Here is a 13732-nt window from a genome sequence, read left to right as displayed (position 1 = left end):
CAATATGCCGAACCAGAGCACCCGGCAGACAACACACTGTTCGGCATTCACGGTCTCAGAGGCAGATGACCCAGTCTGTCCACTTAATTATCGAGTCCCAGTGATCCCAGTCCTGGACTTACATTCCTAATATCAGCCAAATAGGCTAGGTTGTGCCAAATCACTACTGAGCTCCTTAGCATTTTCCCCCCTACCCCTTCTTTTAACATTTATCCAGCTATGTAATTCAGGGTCCTGATCTTCCCCACCTCCATCCTCTCCTCCATATCACTGGCATTAGCCAGGGAATGCTCAGTGAGCTCTAAACTCCTCTCCAGGTTTGCAATGCTCCTCACTATTGCAAGCTGCACACATGGTTACATTCGCCATGGAGCACATACTAAATGGGGATAAACAGTACACATAAAAGCAGAAAAACAATGTAAAACTGGTAAGGCATCAGTGATTTTTTTGAAGCCTAAGAAACATACATATTATTTTTACTGCAATTATCAGGTTTTTACAGTTTATAGTGAATGCATCTGATGTTGTCATAACAGTATTATGAGCTGTAGACATTAATCACTTACAATCAATGACTTATTATGGTTTTCCAACGCATCAGTAAAAAAAACAACAAAAAAACACAACTGTCTTCCATGATTTTAGATAAGCTGTCCAGAAAAAATATAATGCCAAGTTGGCCACCCTGTCAGGGAGCCATAAGCTCCCTTTTCCATCATCGCTGTGCATCTGAGCCTCGGCACAGCAGACATGATAATGACACTATAACCCTTTTAAATAAAATGTATGTGTCAATATATATATACACTTCTCTGTATAAATTACATAACGGAAAAATTCAGACTAGATATATGCATGCATGTATCACATATATATTGTACACAAGAGAGAAATATATTATATAGTGAAAGATAGAGATCTATACCTACACTGCAAAAAAAAATATAAAGGGAACAAGAAAATACCACATCCTAGATATCACTGAATGAAATATTCCAGTTGCAAATATTTATTCATTACATAGTGGAATGCGTTGAGAACTATAAAACATGAAAAATGATCAATGCAAATCAAAATTAATATCCAATGGAGATCTGGATTTAGAATGGTACTCAAAATTAAAGAGGAAAATAAAATTATAGGCTGATTCAACTTCACTGGAAATGCCTCAAGACAAGGAAATGATGCTCAGAAGTGTGTGTGGCCTCCATGTAATGCACACGCCCGGGCTGAGCGGCGTGTGCGTGTGATTGTAGTGATTCCACTGGACCGTGCCGGAGAGTGAATGCCTGGAGGGGCGTAACTAGGTATTCACCCGATCCGACCAGGGTCGCACGACGGCATACGATGCCAGTGCACCAAGGAGGAACCGAGCAGAGGGACCAGGTGCTACTCCAGGACAGACCCCGGACACGGCTGTCGACCCACACAGGGGAATACAGGAACAGACTGGTTAGGCTGGCGCACAGACTGGTGGGTATAGGCAGGCACGACTGGTATGCAGGCAGGTGGGTATGCAGGCAGGGGGGTACAGGCAAGCACAGCTAGAGTGCAGACAGGGAGGCACTAGCAGGTAGGGACACTGGCGGGATAGGACCCAGTACACACTGGGACTCAGGAACAGAACCACAGATGTGGCGGACAAACACAGCAGAGTGAGGCCGCCCAGAGAGGTGAGCGAGAACAGGGCAGGACAAGACCGCCTGGAGCGGTGAGCATGAGTAGAGCAGGACAAGGCCGCCAGGAGCGGTGAGCAAAGGGTCAGAGCTGAGCGAGACTGCCGGAGCAGTGAGCAAGAGTAAAGCAGGACGAGGCCGCCTGGAGCGGTGAGCAAGAGTGGAGCAAGACTGCCGGAGCAGTGAGCAAAAGGATAAGAGCGGAGCGAGACTGCCGGAGCAGTGAGCAAAAGGGTCAGAGCGGAGCAAGGCTGCCAGAGCAGCGAGCAAAGGAGTCAGAGCAGGCTAGAACCGCCGGAGCGGTGAGCAAAGGAGTCAGAGCAGGCAAGAACCGCCGGAGCGGTGAGCAAAGGAGTCAGAGCAGGCAAGAACCGCCGGAGCGGTGAGCAAAGGAGTCAGAGCAGGCAAGAACCGCCGGAGCGGTGAGCAAAGGAGTCAGAGCAGGCAAGAACCGCCGGAGCGGTGAGCAAGGGAGTCAGAGCAGGCTAGAACCACCGGAGCAGTGGGCAAAGGAGTCAGAGCAGGCTAGAACCGCCGGAGCGGTGAGCAAAGGAGTCAGAGCAGGCTAGAACCACCGGAGCAGTGGGCAAAGGAGTCAGAGCAGGTTAGAACCGCCGGAGCGGTGAGCAAGGCAGAGCAGGGGGGACAGGGCTCTGTTCACACGGAACAGGCAGGAAGAGAAAGGCAGAGCCAGATACCCACAGGGTACTTGCAGTGAAGTAGCGAGTGGACCACAAACTCACAAACGGGAGTACAGAGACAACAAGCAGGAGTTAGGTACGAGTTCAGACTCTGCAGAAAAAGGAAGGGAACGGACATAGAGGCAAAACAGGTAAAGGATAGGAGAGAGTTCAGACTGGAACTGAGTGTACGGAGGAGACCGACACTGCAGAGGGATACAGGAGCGGGTCTGGGAATACGGCCCCCAGAGAGGCGGGACGAACAGGCAAGGAGCGTGTTCAGACAGGACAGACAAGATACAGGAGCGGGTCTAGGTAATCAGCCCCTAGAAGGCGGGAGGAACAGGCTAGGAGCGTGTTCAGACAGGCCTGGAAATACAGCCTCCAGGAAAGGCAGACAAGAGAACACAGAACGGGACCTGGCACCTTCAGAGTGCAAGCACACACTGAATGAAACACTATGCTCAGGCAGGGATAGATGGGAGCAGCTGAGCTATATACCAGGTGACAGACAGCAATAGGCTGAGGACGCACAAGGGGTGTGACCCACAGCAGGTACAAAAAGCAGGAAGTGATCGGGCGCCGCCCTTAAGCAGCAGAAACAGACACAAACAGACAGCATGGAGGTAAGCCAAAGAGACATTCTGGACTGGAGATCAAGTGCGCGCTCTTGCACAGTGGGAGATGGACCACCATGCAAGGACGCCGCCAGGTATGTTACACTCCACATGCCTGTATGACCTCCCTACATTGCCTGGACATGCTACTAATGAGGCAGCAGATGTCCAACTGAACATATGCTCAGTGTGAACCTGCTTTCATCCGTAAAGGGCACGAGGCGCCAATGTCGAATCTGCAAATTTTGGTATTCTCTGGCAAATGCCAATCGCCCAGCACGGAGTAGACATCGGACCCTCATGGAGTCTGTTTCTGACAATTTGAGCAGACACATGGATGTTAGTGGCCTGTTGGAGGTAGGGCTCTGCCACTGCGATTCCGGTTCTTTCTTGCACAAAGGAGGAGGCAGCGGTTCTGCTGCTAGGTTGTTGCCCTCCTATGGCCCCCTCTGCGTCTCCTGGTGTACTGGCCTGTCTCCTAGTAACTGCTCAATGCTCTGCACTCTGAGCTGACAGACACAGATACCCTTCTTGCCATAGCTCACATAAATGTGCCATCCTGGATGAGCTGTACTACCTAAGCAACTTCTGTGGGTTGTACTGTAGACACGGCCTCATGCTACTGTACCTCCAGGGGTGAGAACAATGACAAAATGTAAAAGTGACCAAAACAACAGCCAAAAAGGATGAGAACAGAGAAATGGTCTGTGGTCACCACCTGCAGAACCACTCCTTTATAGGGGGTAACTTGCTAATTGCCTATCATTTCTACTAGTTGTCTGTTCCATTTGCACAACAGCAGGAGAAACTGATTCACAATCAGTGTTGCTTCATAACTGGACAGGTAGATTTCACAGAAGTGTGATTGACTTGGAGTTACATTGTGTTGTTTAAGGGTTCCATTTATTTTTTTTGAGCAGTGTATACACACACATATACATAACTGTGGATGTGATGTATAGTGATTGGAGCTGCACTGCCAAAGCTTAGAGCAGCAGGATATTTGCTCTGTCACTTTCAATGCTAGTATGAATGACAGAGGTCAGTACTGAGGCAGATACTAACAATCAATGAGCTTGTAGTGGGTGAGCAGAGGGCGGTGCTGGAGACGGAAGTCAGGGGCGGGGCTAGCTCTGGATGTGAACTGAGAAAAAGAAAAAGCATGGGGAGCTGGTTTACCAGCATGTAAACAAGTGAGTGCAGGAAATGAAGATGAAATTCAGTAGGAACGAAAGGTAGAAAACAAAATTTATAGGGGTGCTGTATATTACAGTATAGCACAGATTAGCTGAAAACATCTTTGGGATTTCAGGGTCATAACCTCTTTAACCCCTGCACGACCTTGAGGTTTGCACTTTTTTGTGGTTTCATTTTTCGCTCCCCTTCTCCCCAGAGTGATAACTTTATTTTTAAGTCAATATAGCCGTATGAGGAATTTTTTTTTTGATGGACCAGTTGTACTGTTGAATTACACCATTAATTTTACCATATGTTATACTGGAAAACGGGAACAAAATTCCATGTGCGGTGAAAAAAAAAGTGCAATTGCACCATGTTTTTTTGGGCTTTTAATTTGCCATGTTCACTAAATGATAAAACTGATCTGCCATTATGATTCTCCAGGTCATTAAGAGTTCGTAGATACCAAACAAGTAAAGGTTCTGTTTTAAGCTGTGAAAAAAATCCAAAATTTGGAAGCGAAAAAAAAAAGTTGCTATCTTCCAAGACCCGTAGCTTCTCTATTATTTGTGATCTGGGGTTGAGTTGACTTTTTTTTTTTATTGATACCATTTTGGGGTAGACACAATGTTTTGATCGCCTGTTAGAGCATTTTATTGCAATGTTGCGGTGACCAAAAAATATAATTCTGGCGTTTTGATTTTTTTCTCGTCACACTGCTAACCATTCGGTTTCATTTATATTTTGATAGAACAGACATATCTGAACACAACAAAACCAAATATGTGTATTAAATTTTTTTTCATTGTTATATTTTGAACTATACCAAGCACCACTTGTTCTTTTTGATAAATAAAAAACACCATACCCCCAATAATTCCTGATCCTTCCCTTTGCATTGTATATGTGCTATATATTACCCTCTCTCCCCCCCTCCCTTTACTACATTCTGTATGGTTTTCCTTGTATGTTCATGGCTATGATATATTTGACTTTATTCTTAGTTTTATTGTTAAAACTTATTATACAATAAACATAAAAGAAAAGCTATATAATAAATTTGCTCAGTCTTTCCTGCAGATCAGACACTATGGTCAATATGACAGGTTACCTTTAAATGTATCATAGGCTTGCTCAGAAATTTAATATTTCAAAATATCATCAGCCAATTCATCAACGCTTTCAAACCAGAATTCTGGCAGGAAACGTTTGACAATTTGCACAATTTAGGCGCAACCCACTGCACTTATATTTTGCTACTTCTGGCTTCTTCACGCCAGTTTCTCCCAGCTCTGACGAAATTCAAGACAAGTGGCAGCATTTGCTAAGCCATAAATCTTACTCCAGCAGGAACTGGGGTATGATTTGTTGCAAGGCGCACATGAAGTGCACACCACTCATCTGGCGCTCCTGATTCACAGGCGTATGCCTTTTAATGAATTAGGAGCATCTGACTACCCCTAATTTCAATGTCAGATAAAAAATACCATACCAGTATACAGCTTACCAAACACGTTTCCACACAGTTGCTTGTGCTGAACCTTCCAATCCATCAACTGGTGCAGTCTGTCACAGTAATTCACCTTATGACATCTGGAACAAGACTTTGGCCCCAGGCAGCCACATACCCTACACAGGCTAGGACCACATTTCAATTGGAAGTCTGTAAGGTGTTCTCCATGGGGTGGTGGAGAGTCTGGAGGTGGACCATAAGAATAAGTGTCATTTTTCCTTGGCAGCTGATTTCTAAAAACTGGAAAAAAATATGAATGCTTAAATTGCAATGTACGAATAGGAACAGCGCAGATTTCATCTTTTGTATTTTAAACTTTAAAAGCACCACTGATTCTATATATGTAAAGAGGGTTTACATACAAACTACATAAATTACAATGAAGAAAACAACTGACAATCGGGTACAGAAGGGAAAAGACTCTGGCCTTACAGACTTATAGTTAAAGGGGTGGTGTCTCCATATAATATGTATTTAATGCTGCACATATCTTAGAAAAAAACTTTTTCAATTTATATGCATTAACAATTATGCTCTACTCAAAAGATATGTCCGTGTGATGCTTGGCTTAGCTCCCCCTAGTGGTAATATTGCTGAACGCTATGTCGGTCCTGTCTCCTACAGGTCGAGTATGTGCAGTCCCCTGTCACTATGAAGCAAGCTGCTGCTTCACCCATCTAGTAAGCTTGATCCATTCGCCTGAGCAGGAGAGATGACAGAGGAGTCCCTGGGAACCGAGAACTCTAGCACCAGGTGATATTCGGCACTGCTCGATACTAGTATTAAAAAAAATGTATCCTCATTATGCTGATCACCTTTCCCTACGCCCTCACATTCTGTAATCTGGTCGGGGGAGGGGGGTGAGCGAAGCTTGTTTCCAGCTTCCCCATGATAAAAATATTTCTAATGTGTCTGTATGTCTGAGTGTGCATGTATGATTTGTATATCTATTGTAAAGTGGCTAACGGATGCATAGTTGATGGGAGGTAAGTATCACAGAGATGGCTGTCCTCTGATGTAACCAGGAATGTTGCTATAGTGCAAAAAAGTCCTTAGAAGACTGGTGCACCTGGGTTCATGTTATGGGTAGGTTGGAGAAGTGGGTGGGTCCAGCTACCCACATACCTCACCACTGCGTGTGATTAGCAACCTATACAATGGAGGTCGTTGTTCGGCACATGGTCTGTTTTGGAGAGAGAAGGCCTCCTGTGTGTTGTTATCTCAAAACTGAGACAGTGAGCTGAATGTTATCCAGTCTGTGTGCCCACAGGGCTGGCTAACCAGAGACTTTGCCTTAAGGACTCTTTACTTTGTTTTGCCTGAGTTAAAAGTCATTGTATTCCTTTTTCCTTACATGTAATAAAGCTGTCAAACAGCTGCAAATCATGCACACGGGAGCAATTTAACCATATCACCCAGCAGCTATAAATACTCGGAGCTCGGCCCGAGCATACTCGGTGAAAGGGTTAATAGAACATACTCGCTCAACACTAATTAATAAACTTCTTGAATGTGGTTTTGAGCAGCTTGAGGGGTGCAGTTTTTAGAATGGTGTCACTTTTGGGTATTTTCTGTCATAAAGGCCTCTCAAAATCATTTCAAATGTGATGCGGTCCCTAAAAAAATGGTTTTGGAAATTTTGTTGGAAAAATTAGAAATTGTGGATCAACTTTTCACCCTTATAACTTCCTAATCAAAAAAAAAATATTTCCAAAATTGTGCTGATGTAAAGGAGACATGTGGGAAATGTTATTTATTAACTATTGTTTGTGACATTTCTTTGATTTAAGGGCATGAAAATTCAAATCTTGAAAACTGCGAAATTTTCGCCAAATCTGAGTTTTTCTCAAATAAACAAACGCAAGTCATAGCGAAGAAATGTTACCACTATAATGAAGTTTTTCATGACATATTGTACAATCTCAGAATCAGTGGGACCTGTTGAAGCGCTCCAGAGTTATTACCGTATTTTTCGGACTATAAGACGCACTTTTTTCCTCCAAAATTTTGGAGGAAAGTGGGGGTTGCGTCTTATAGTCCGAATACTATATGATTGTATGGCCGCATGGTGGTGGGTGTGGGGGAGTGGCAGAGGGGGGGGCGGATCAGCAGGGCACAAGAAGCAGCAGCCACCTGCTGCAGCCTAGCTGTGCCCACTACTAAAGAAATTGAATATTCCCTGCTCTCCACGCCCATGGGCTTGGAGAGCAATGAATATTCATTTCTCTTAATAGCCGGAATACTGCTGCCGCTCTGCGGTCAGTGTGCCCGCCAATAAAGCTCATGAATATTCGCTACAACCCACTCCCATGGGTTGTAGTGAATATCCATGGTCTTTAATAGCAGGCACACTGACCGCAGAGCGGCAGCAGGAGCCATGCTGCGGTACAGTGTGCCGGCTATTGAACAGGCTGAATGGTCACTGCTCCCCACGCACAGAGTCCCAGCGTGGGGAGCAGTGACTATTCCAGAACAGCGTCTCACACTGTGTGAGGGTGCATGGCAAGGACGCCATGCGCACCCTGCCATGCGCGGCTCACACAGTGAGAGTGTCGGCAGCAGAGCGGGACAGCACTGGAGGAGAGAGGAGGCGAGTACGATTGTTCTTTTATTTAATTTTTTGTAGGCAGCATGGATGGGGACTCAGACGGGAGCCACGCACACCAGGATGGGGAGCCACGCACACCAGGATGGGGAGCCACGCACACCAGGATGGGGAGCCACGCACACCAGGATGGGGTGCCACGCACACCAGGATGGGGACTCAGACGGGTGCCACGCACACCAGGATGGGGACTCAGACGGGTGCCACGCACACCAGGATGGGGAGCCACGCACACCAGGATGGGGAGCCACGCACACCAGGATGGGGAGCCACGCACACCAGGATGGGGAGCCACGCACACCAGGATGGGGAGCCACGCACACCAGGATGGGGAGCCACGCACACCAGGATGGGGAGCCACGCACACCAGGATGGGGAGCCACGCACACCAGGATGGGGAGCCACGCACACCAGGATGGGGAGCCACGCACACCAGGATGGGGAGCCACGCACACCAGGATGGGGAGCCACGCACACCAGGATGGGGACTCAGACGGGTGCCACGCACACCAGGATGGGGACTCAGACGGGTGCCACGCACACCAGGATGGGGACTCAGACGGGTGCCACGCACACCAGGATGGGGACTCAGACGGGTGCCACGCACACCAGGATGGGGACTCAGACGGGTGCCACGCACACCAGGATGGGGAGCCACGCACACCAGGATGGGGAGCCACGCACACCAGGATGGGGTGCCACGCACACCAGGATGGGGACTCAGACGGGTGCCACGCACACCAGGATGGGGACTCAGACGGGTGCCACGCACACCAGGATGGGGACTCAGACGGGTGCCACGCACACCAGGATGGGGACTCAGACGGGTGCCACGCACACCAGGATGGGGACTCAGACGGGTGCCACGCACACCAGGATGGGGACTCAGACGGGTGCCACGCACACCAGGATGGGGACTCAGACGGGTGCCACGCACACCAGGATGGGGACTCAGACGGGTGCCACGCACACCAGGATGGGGACTCAGACGGGTGCCACGCACACCAGGATGGGGACTCAGACGGGTGCCACGCACACCAGGATGGGGACTCAGACGGGTGCCACGCACACCAGGATGGGGACTCAGACGGGTGCCACGCACACCAGGATGGGGACTCAGACGGGTGCCACGCACACCAGGATGGGGACTCAGACGGGTGCCACGCACACCAGGATGGGGACTCAGACGGGTGCCACGCACACCAGGATGGGGACTCAGACGGGTGCCACGCACACCAGGATGGGGACTCAGACGGGTGCCACGCACACCAGGATGGGGACTCAGACGGGTGCCACGCACACCAGGATGGGGACTCAGACGGGTGCCACGCACACCAGGATGGGGACTCAGACGGGTGCCACGCACACCAGGATGGGGACTCAGACGGGTGCCACGCACACCAGGATGGGGACTCAGACGGGTGCCACGCACACCAGGATGGGGACTCAGACGGGTGCCACGCACACCAGGATGGGGACTCAGACGGGTGCCACGCACACCAGGATGGGGACTCAGACGGGTGCCACGCACACCAGGATGGGGACTCAGACGGGTGCCACGCACACCAGGATGGGGACTCAGACGGGTGCCACGCACACCAGGATGGGGACTCAGACGGGTGCCACGCACACCAGGATGGGGACTCAGACGGGTGCCACGCACACCAGGATGGGGACTCAGACGGGTGCCACGCACACCAGGATGGGGACTCAGACGGGTGCCACGCACACCAGGATGGGGACTCAGACGGGTGCCACGCACACCAGGATGGGGACTCAGACGGGTGCCACGCACACCAGGATGGGGACTCAGACGGGTGCCACGCACACCAGGATGGGGACTCAGACGGGTGCCACGCACACCAGGATGGGGACTCAGACGGGTGCCACGCACACCAGGATGGGGACTCAGACGGGTGCCACGCACACCAGGATGGGGACTCAGACGGGTGCCACGCACACCAGGATGGGGACTCAGACGGGTGCCACGCACACCAGGATGGGGACTCAGACGGGTGCCACGCACACCAGGATGGGGACTCAGACGGGTGCCACGCACACCAGGATGGGGACTCAGACGGGTGCCACGCACACCAGGATGGGGACTCAGACGGGTGCCACGCACACCAGGATGGGGACTCAGACGGGTGCCACGCACACCAGGATGGGGACTCAGACGGGTGCCACGCACACCAGGATGGGGACTCAGACGGGTGCCACGCACACCAGGATGGGGACTCAGACGGGTGCCACGCACACCAGGATGGGGACTCAGACGGGTGCCACGCACACCAGGATGGGGACTCAGACGGGTGCCACGCACACCAGGATGGGGACTCAGACGGGTGCCACGCACACCAGGATGGGGACTCAGACGGGTGCCACGCACACCAGGATGGGGACTCAGACGGGTGCCACGCACACCAGGATGGGGACTCAGACGGGTGCCACGCACACCAGGATGGGGACTCAGACGGGTGCCACGCACACCAGGATGGGGACTCAGACGGGTGCCACGCACACCAGGATGGGGACTCAGACGGGTGCCACGCACACCAGGATGGGGACTCAGACGGGTGCCACGCACACCAGGATGGGGACTCAGACGGGTGCCACGCACACCAGGATGGGGACTCAGACGGGTGCCACGCACACCAGGATGGGGACTCAGACGGGTGCCACGCACACCAGGATGGGGACTCAGACGGGTGCCACGCACACCAGGATGGGGACTCAGACGGGTGCCACGCACACCAGGATGGGGACTCAGACGGGTGCCACGCACACCAGGATGGGGACTCAGACGGGTGCCACGCACACCAGGATGGGGACTCAGACGGGTGCCACGCACACCAGGATGGGGACTCAGACGGGTGCCACGCACACCAGGATGGGGACTCAGACGGGTGCCACGCACACCAGGATGGGGACTCAGACGGGTGCCACGCACACCAGGATGGGGACTCAGACGGGTGCCACGCACACCAGGATGGGGACTCAGACGGGTGCCACGCACACCAGGATGGGGACTCAGACGGGTGCCACGCACACCAGGATGGGGACTCAGACGGGTGCCACGCACACCAGGATGGGGACTCAGACGGGTGCCACGCACACCAGGATGGGGACTCAGACGGGTGCCACGCACACCAGGATGGGGACTCAGACGGGTGCCACGCACACCAGGATGGGGACTCAGACGGGTGCCACGCACACCAGGATGGGATGGGGGCCACTTATACCAGGAAGGAGGGGGCCATACATACCAGGATGGAGGATATTAACAGAATTGGGGGGCATTACCCCAATACTAGTGTCAGCAGCAGACCCCCTCCCCCATAACAGGGCATCATGACCACATTCTTTGCTTAAATTTTTTTTTCCTCCTTTAAAACCTAGGTGCGTCTTATAGTCTGAAAAATATGGTACCTCATAAAGCGACAGTGGTCAGAATTGTAAAAATTGGCCTGGTCATTAACGTCCAAACCTCCTTCGAGGGTAAAGGGGTTAATGTGTCACAAAGAAATTACCTCAAAATCACTGGGAAATGTATTAGCATTTAATAGTTATTACCACACGAATTGACCCTGGTCAGAATTGAAACATTTGGCCTGGTCAGGAAGGTGAAAATAGGCTTTAGTAGGAAGAGGACTATCCAATTAAAAAAAAAATTATGATCTACACAGGTAATAAACTATTGATCGGTGGAACCCAAGCTGATTAGGGAATCCTTGTTACAATTGAGAAGCAGTGTGCATGGTCGAACTGCGCTCCATTCATTCCCTGCAGATAGGTGATTGACAGCCCCTTCCATGGGAGTCTCTCCACAAAGTACCAATTTAACATTTACACGCACTTGACTCTATAAAAAGCATACTAACCATACACATTATATTTGTAGAAAAATCTTTTAATATGTAAATGGAGGCTCTTCGGTGCACTCTGGGTGTGGCCTATGTTCACCGTTTTGCCCTCCTGTACCAGTCCCTGGCTCGTTTTTGTTAAAATTATTGTACTTGTTGTTTGCTATGTATACCCCTTTTAAACATGTAAAGCGCCATGGAATTAATGGCGTTATAATAAATATCAGGGCCATTGCCTTGTATTGATTGAAAGTGCTGGTTTATCTAAAGCCAATCTCCATTTCTGCACTTACACAATGACACTAGACACGCCCAGCAGAGCATTTAGCACCTAACATGGTAGCAAGCAATGCTGACGTGGGCTCTTGCGACACGTCTTCAGGGCCCTCTCCTCCATTGTGAAGTTGCTTGCTATACTTGCAGATTTATCAAAAATCTGCTGCAGACAGGTAGGGGCCAATTATCATCGAGTACACACAGCCACATGGAGTGCGCGATAACACTGACGTCGCTGCAGAGCTCCTCCACTCTCAGAGCTCAGGTGTGGAAAAGGAGGTTGACATCTCCCACTTGTCTAAAACCAGGGGAATGGTTGCAATATGCAAATCAGAGGGCATAATGGTGCACCAAGCCATAGGTCAACCCAAGGGTATGTGCACACTGTCCAGAGCAGCCTGTGGCCCTGACGCAGCAGAATAGCCGTAAATAAGCGGCGCCATTTTTTTTTCCCCTTCACCGGTGGACTTTCCTCATAGAGGTTAAGTCTATTGGGAAAGTGGGTATGTGGACACAACGGAGGAATTGACATGCTGCGGTCTGGAATGAAGCACCACAAGTTAGTTTCTGATCCCTATGCTGTAACATCTAGCTGCTGAGGGTTTGATGCTGCATAAGCACGCAGCGAAAAACCCACAGCGGCTCCTAGATGTGAGAACATACCCCAAAGGTGCACCAAAGCTATGGATGTGTCCACAGAAAGGTCCAGCCCTTCCCATTACCATAACTACTGGTCAGTACAGCTACATGTGAAGGCGCAGAATGACCCACTGCTTTGCATAGTGCCACATTCTCCTGGCAGTCTTTAATACCAACACCATACCTTTATAGCAGCGTCTCTCTCCTGTCCGGTGACACGTGGGATCCCGACAGATAAACAGGAAGATAGTCCGATGGAAGCTCCCGGTACACGGAGCGTAAACTTGAAGAAGGAAAGCCAGAGGTTTCATACAAACCCCACACTGCAGTCTTTCGAGTCCAGGCAGCCCCACTTCACCTAGCCACGCTGGTCGCCCCCCTACTTTACTCGGGAACTGAGGGCTAAGCAGCCGCCAGGGTTCACATTCTTGCACGAAGCCTAGCTCCATAACAGTAACGGAAGCAGCCATCTTGGCGAGCGCAGCACAATGAAGCCGCTCCAGATCAGATGACGCGCATACCACGTGGTCTCCTCTCAGCGTCAGCGCGCAGGCTGAGGCAGCAGAGTGCTGTGGTCCGAAGGCAAGAAGTCGCCTCCTCAGCACTGAGCGCAAGACAACGCAGAACAAGAGCTGTTTACGGAGAAGCAGCCCGCTGTGACAGTCCTGTGCTGTGCTTTTC

General features: G+C 50.6%; 1 protein-coding gene across 4 annotated transcripts in view; it reads right to left on the bottom strand.

The window, feature by feature from the left end:
- PDCD2 (programmed cell death 2) overlaps nt 1–13586 on the bottom strand; it is a 170717-nt gene extending 157131 nt beyond the window's left edge. Inside the window, exons 1-2 of one of the 4 annotated variants that reach the window (XM_073671482.1) lie at nt 13236–13586; nt 5663–5908 (exon numbers count right to left, since the gene is read on the bottom strand). In XM_073671482.1, coding sequence (XP_073527583.1) covers nt 5663–5908; nt 13236–13521 — 532 coding nt within the window. In that variant the 5' untranslated portion in view covers nt 13522–13586. The remainder of the gene's footprint in view (nt 1–5662; nt 5909–13235) is intronic. The other 3 variants (XM_073671481.1, XM_073671480.1, XM_073671483.1) reach the window with 3 other exon arrangements.
- Between the last annotated feature and the right edge of the window lie 146 nt (nt 13587–13732).

Source organism: Phyllobates terribilis, unplaced genomic scaffold (genome assembly GCF_046119375.1).
Source record: "Phyllobates terribilis strain yellow unplaced genomic scaffold, ASM4611937v1 Scaffold_3__8_contigs__length_932513732, whole genome shotgun sequence".
Lineage (NCBI taxonomy): Eukaryota > Metazoa > Chordata > Amphibia > Anura > Dendrobatidae > Phyllobates > Phyllobates terribilis.
The sequence above is the reverse complement of the archived record's forward strand: the minus strand, read 5'-3'. Positions and strand labels throughout refer to the sequence as shown.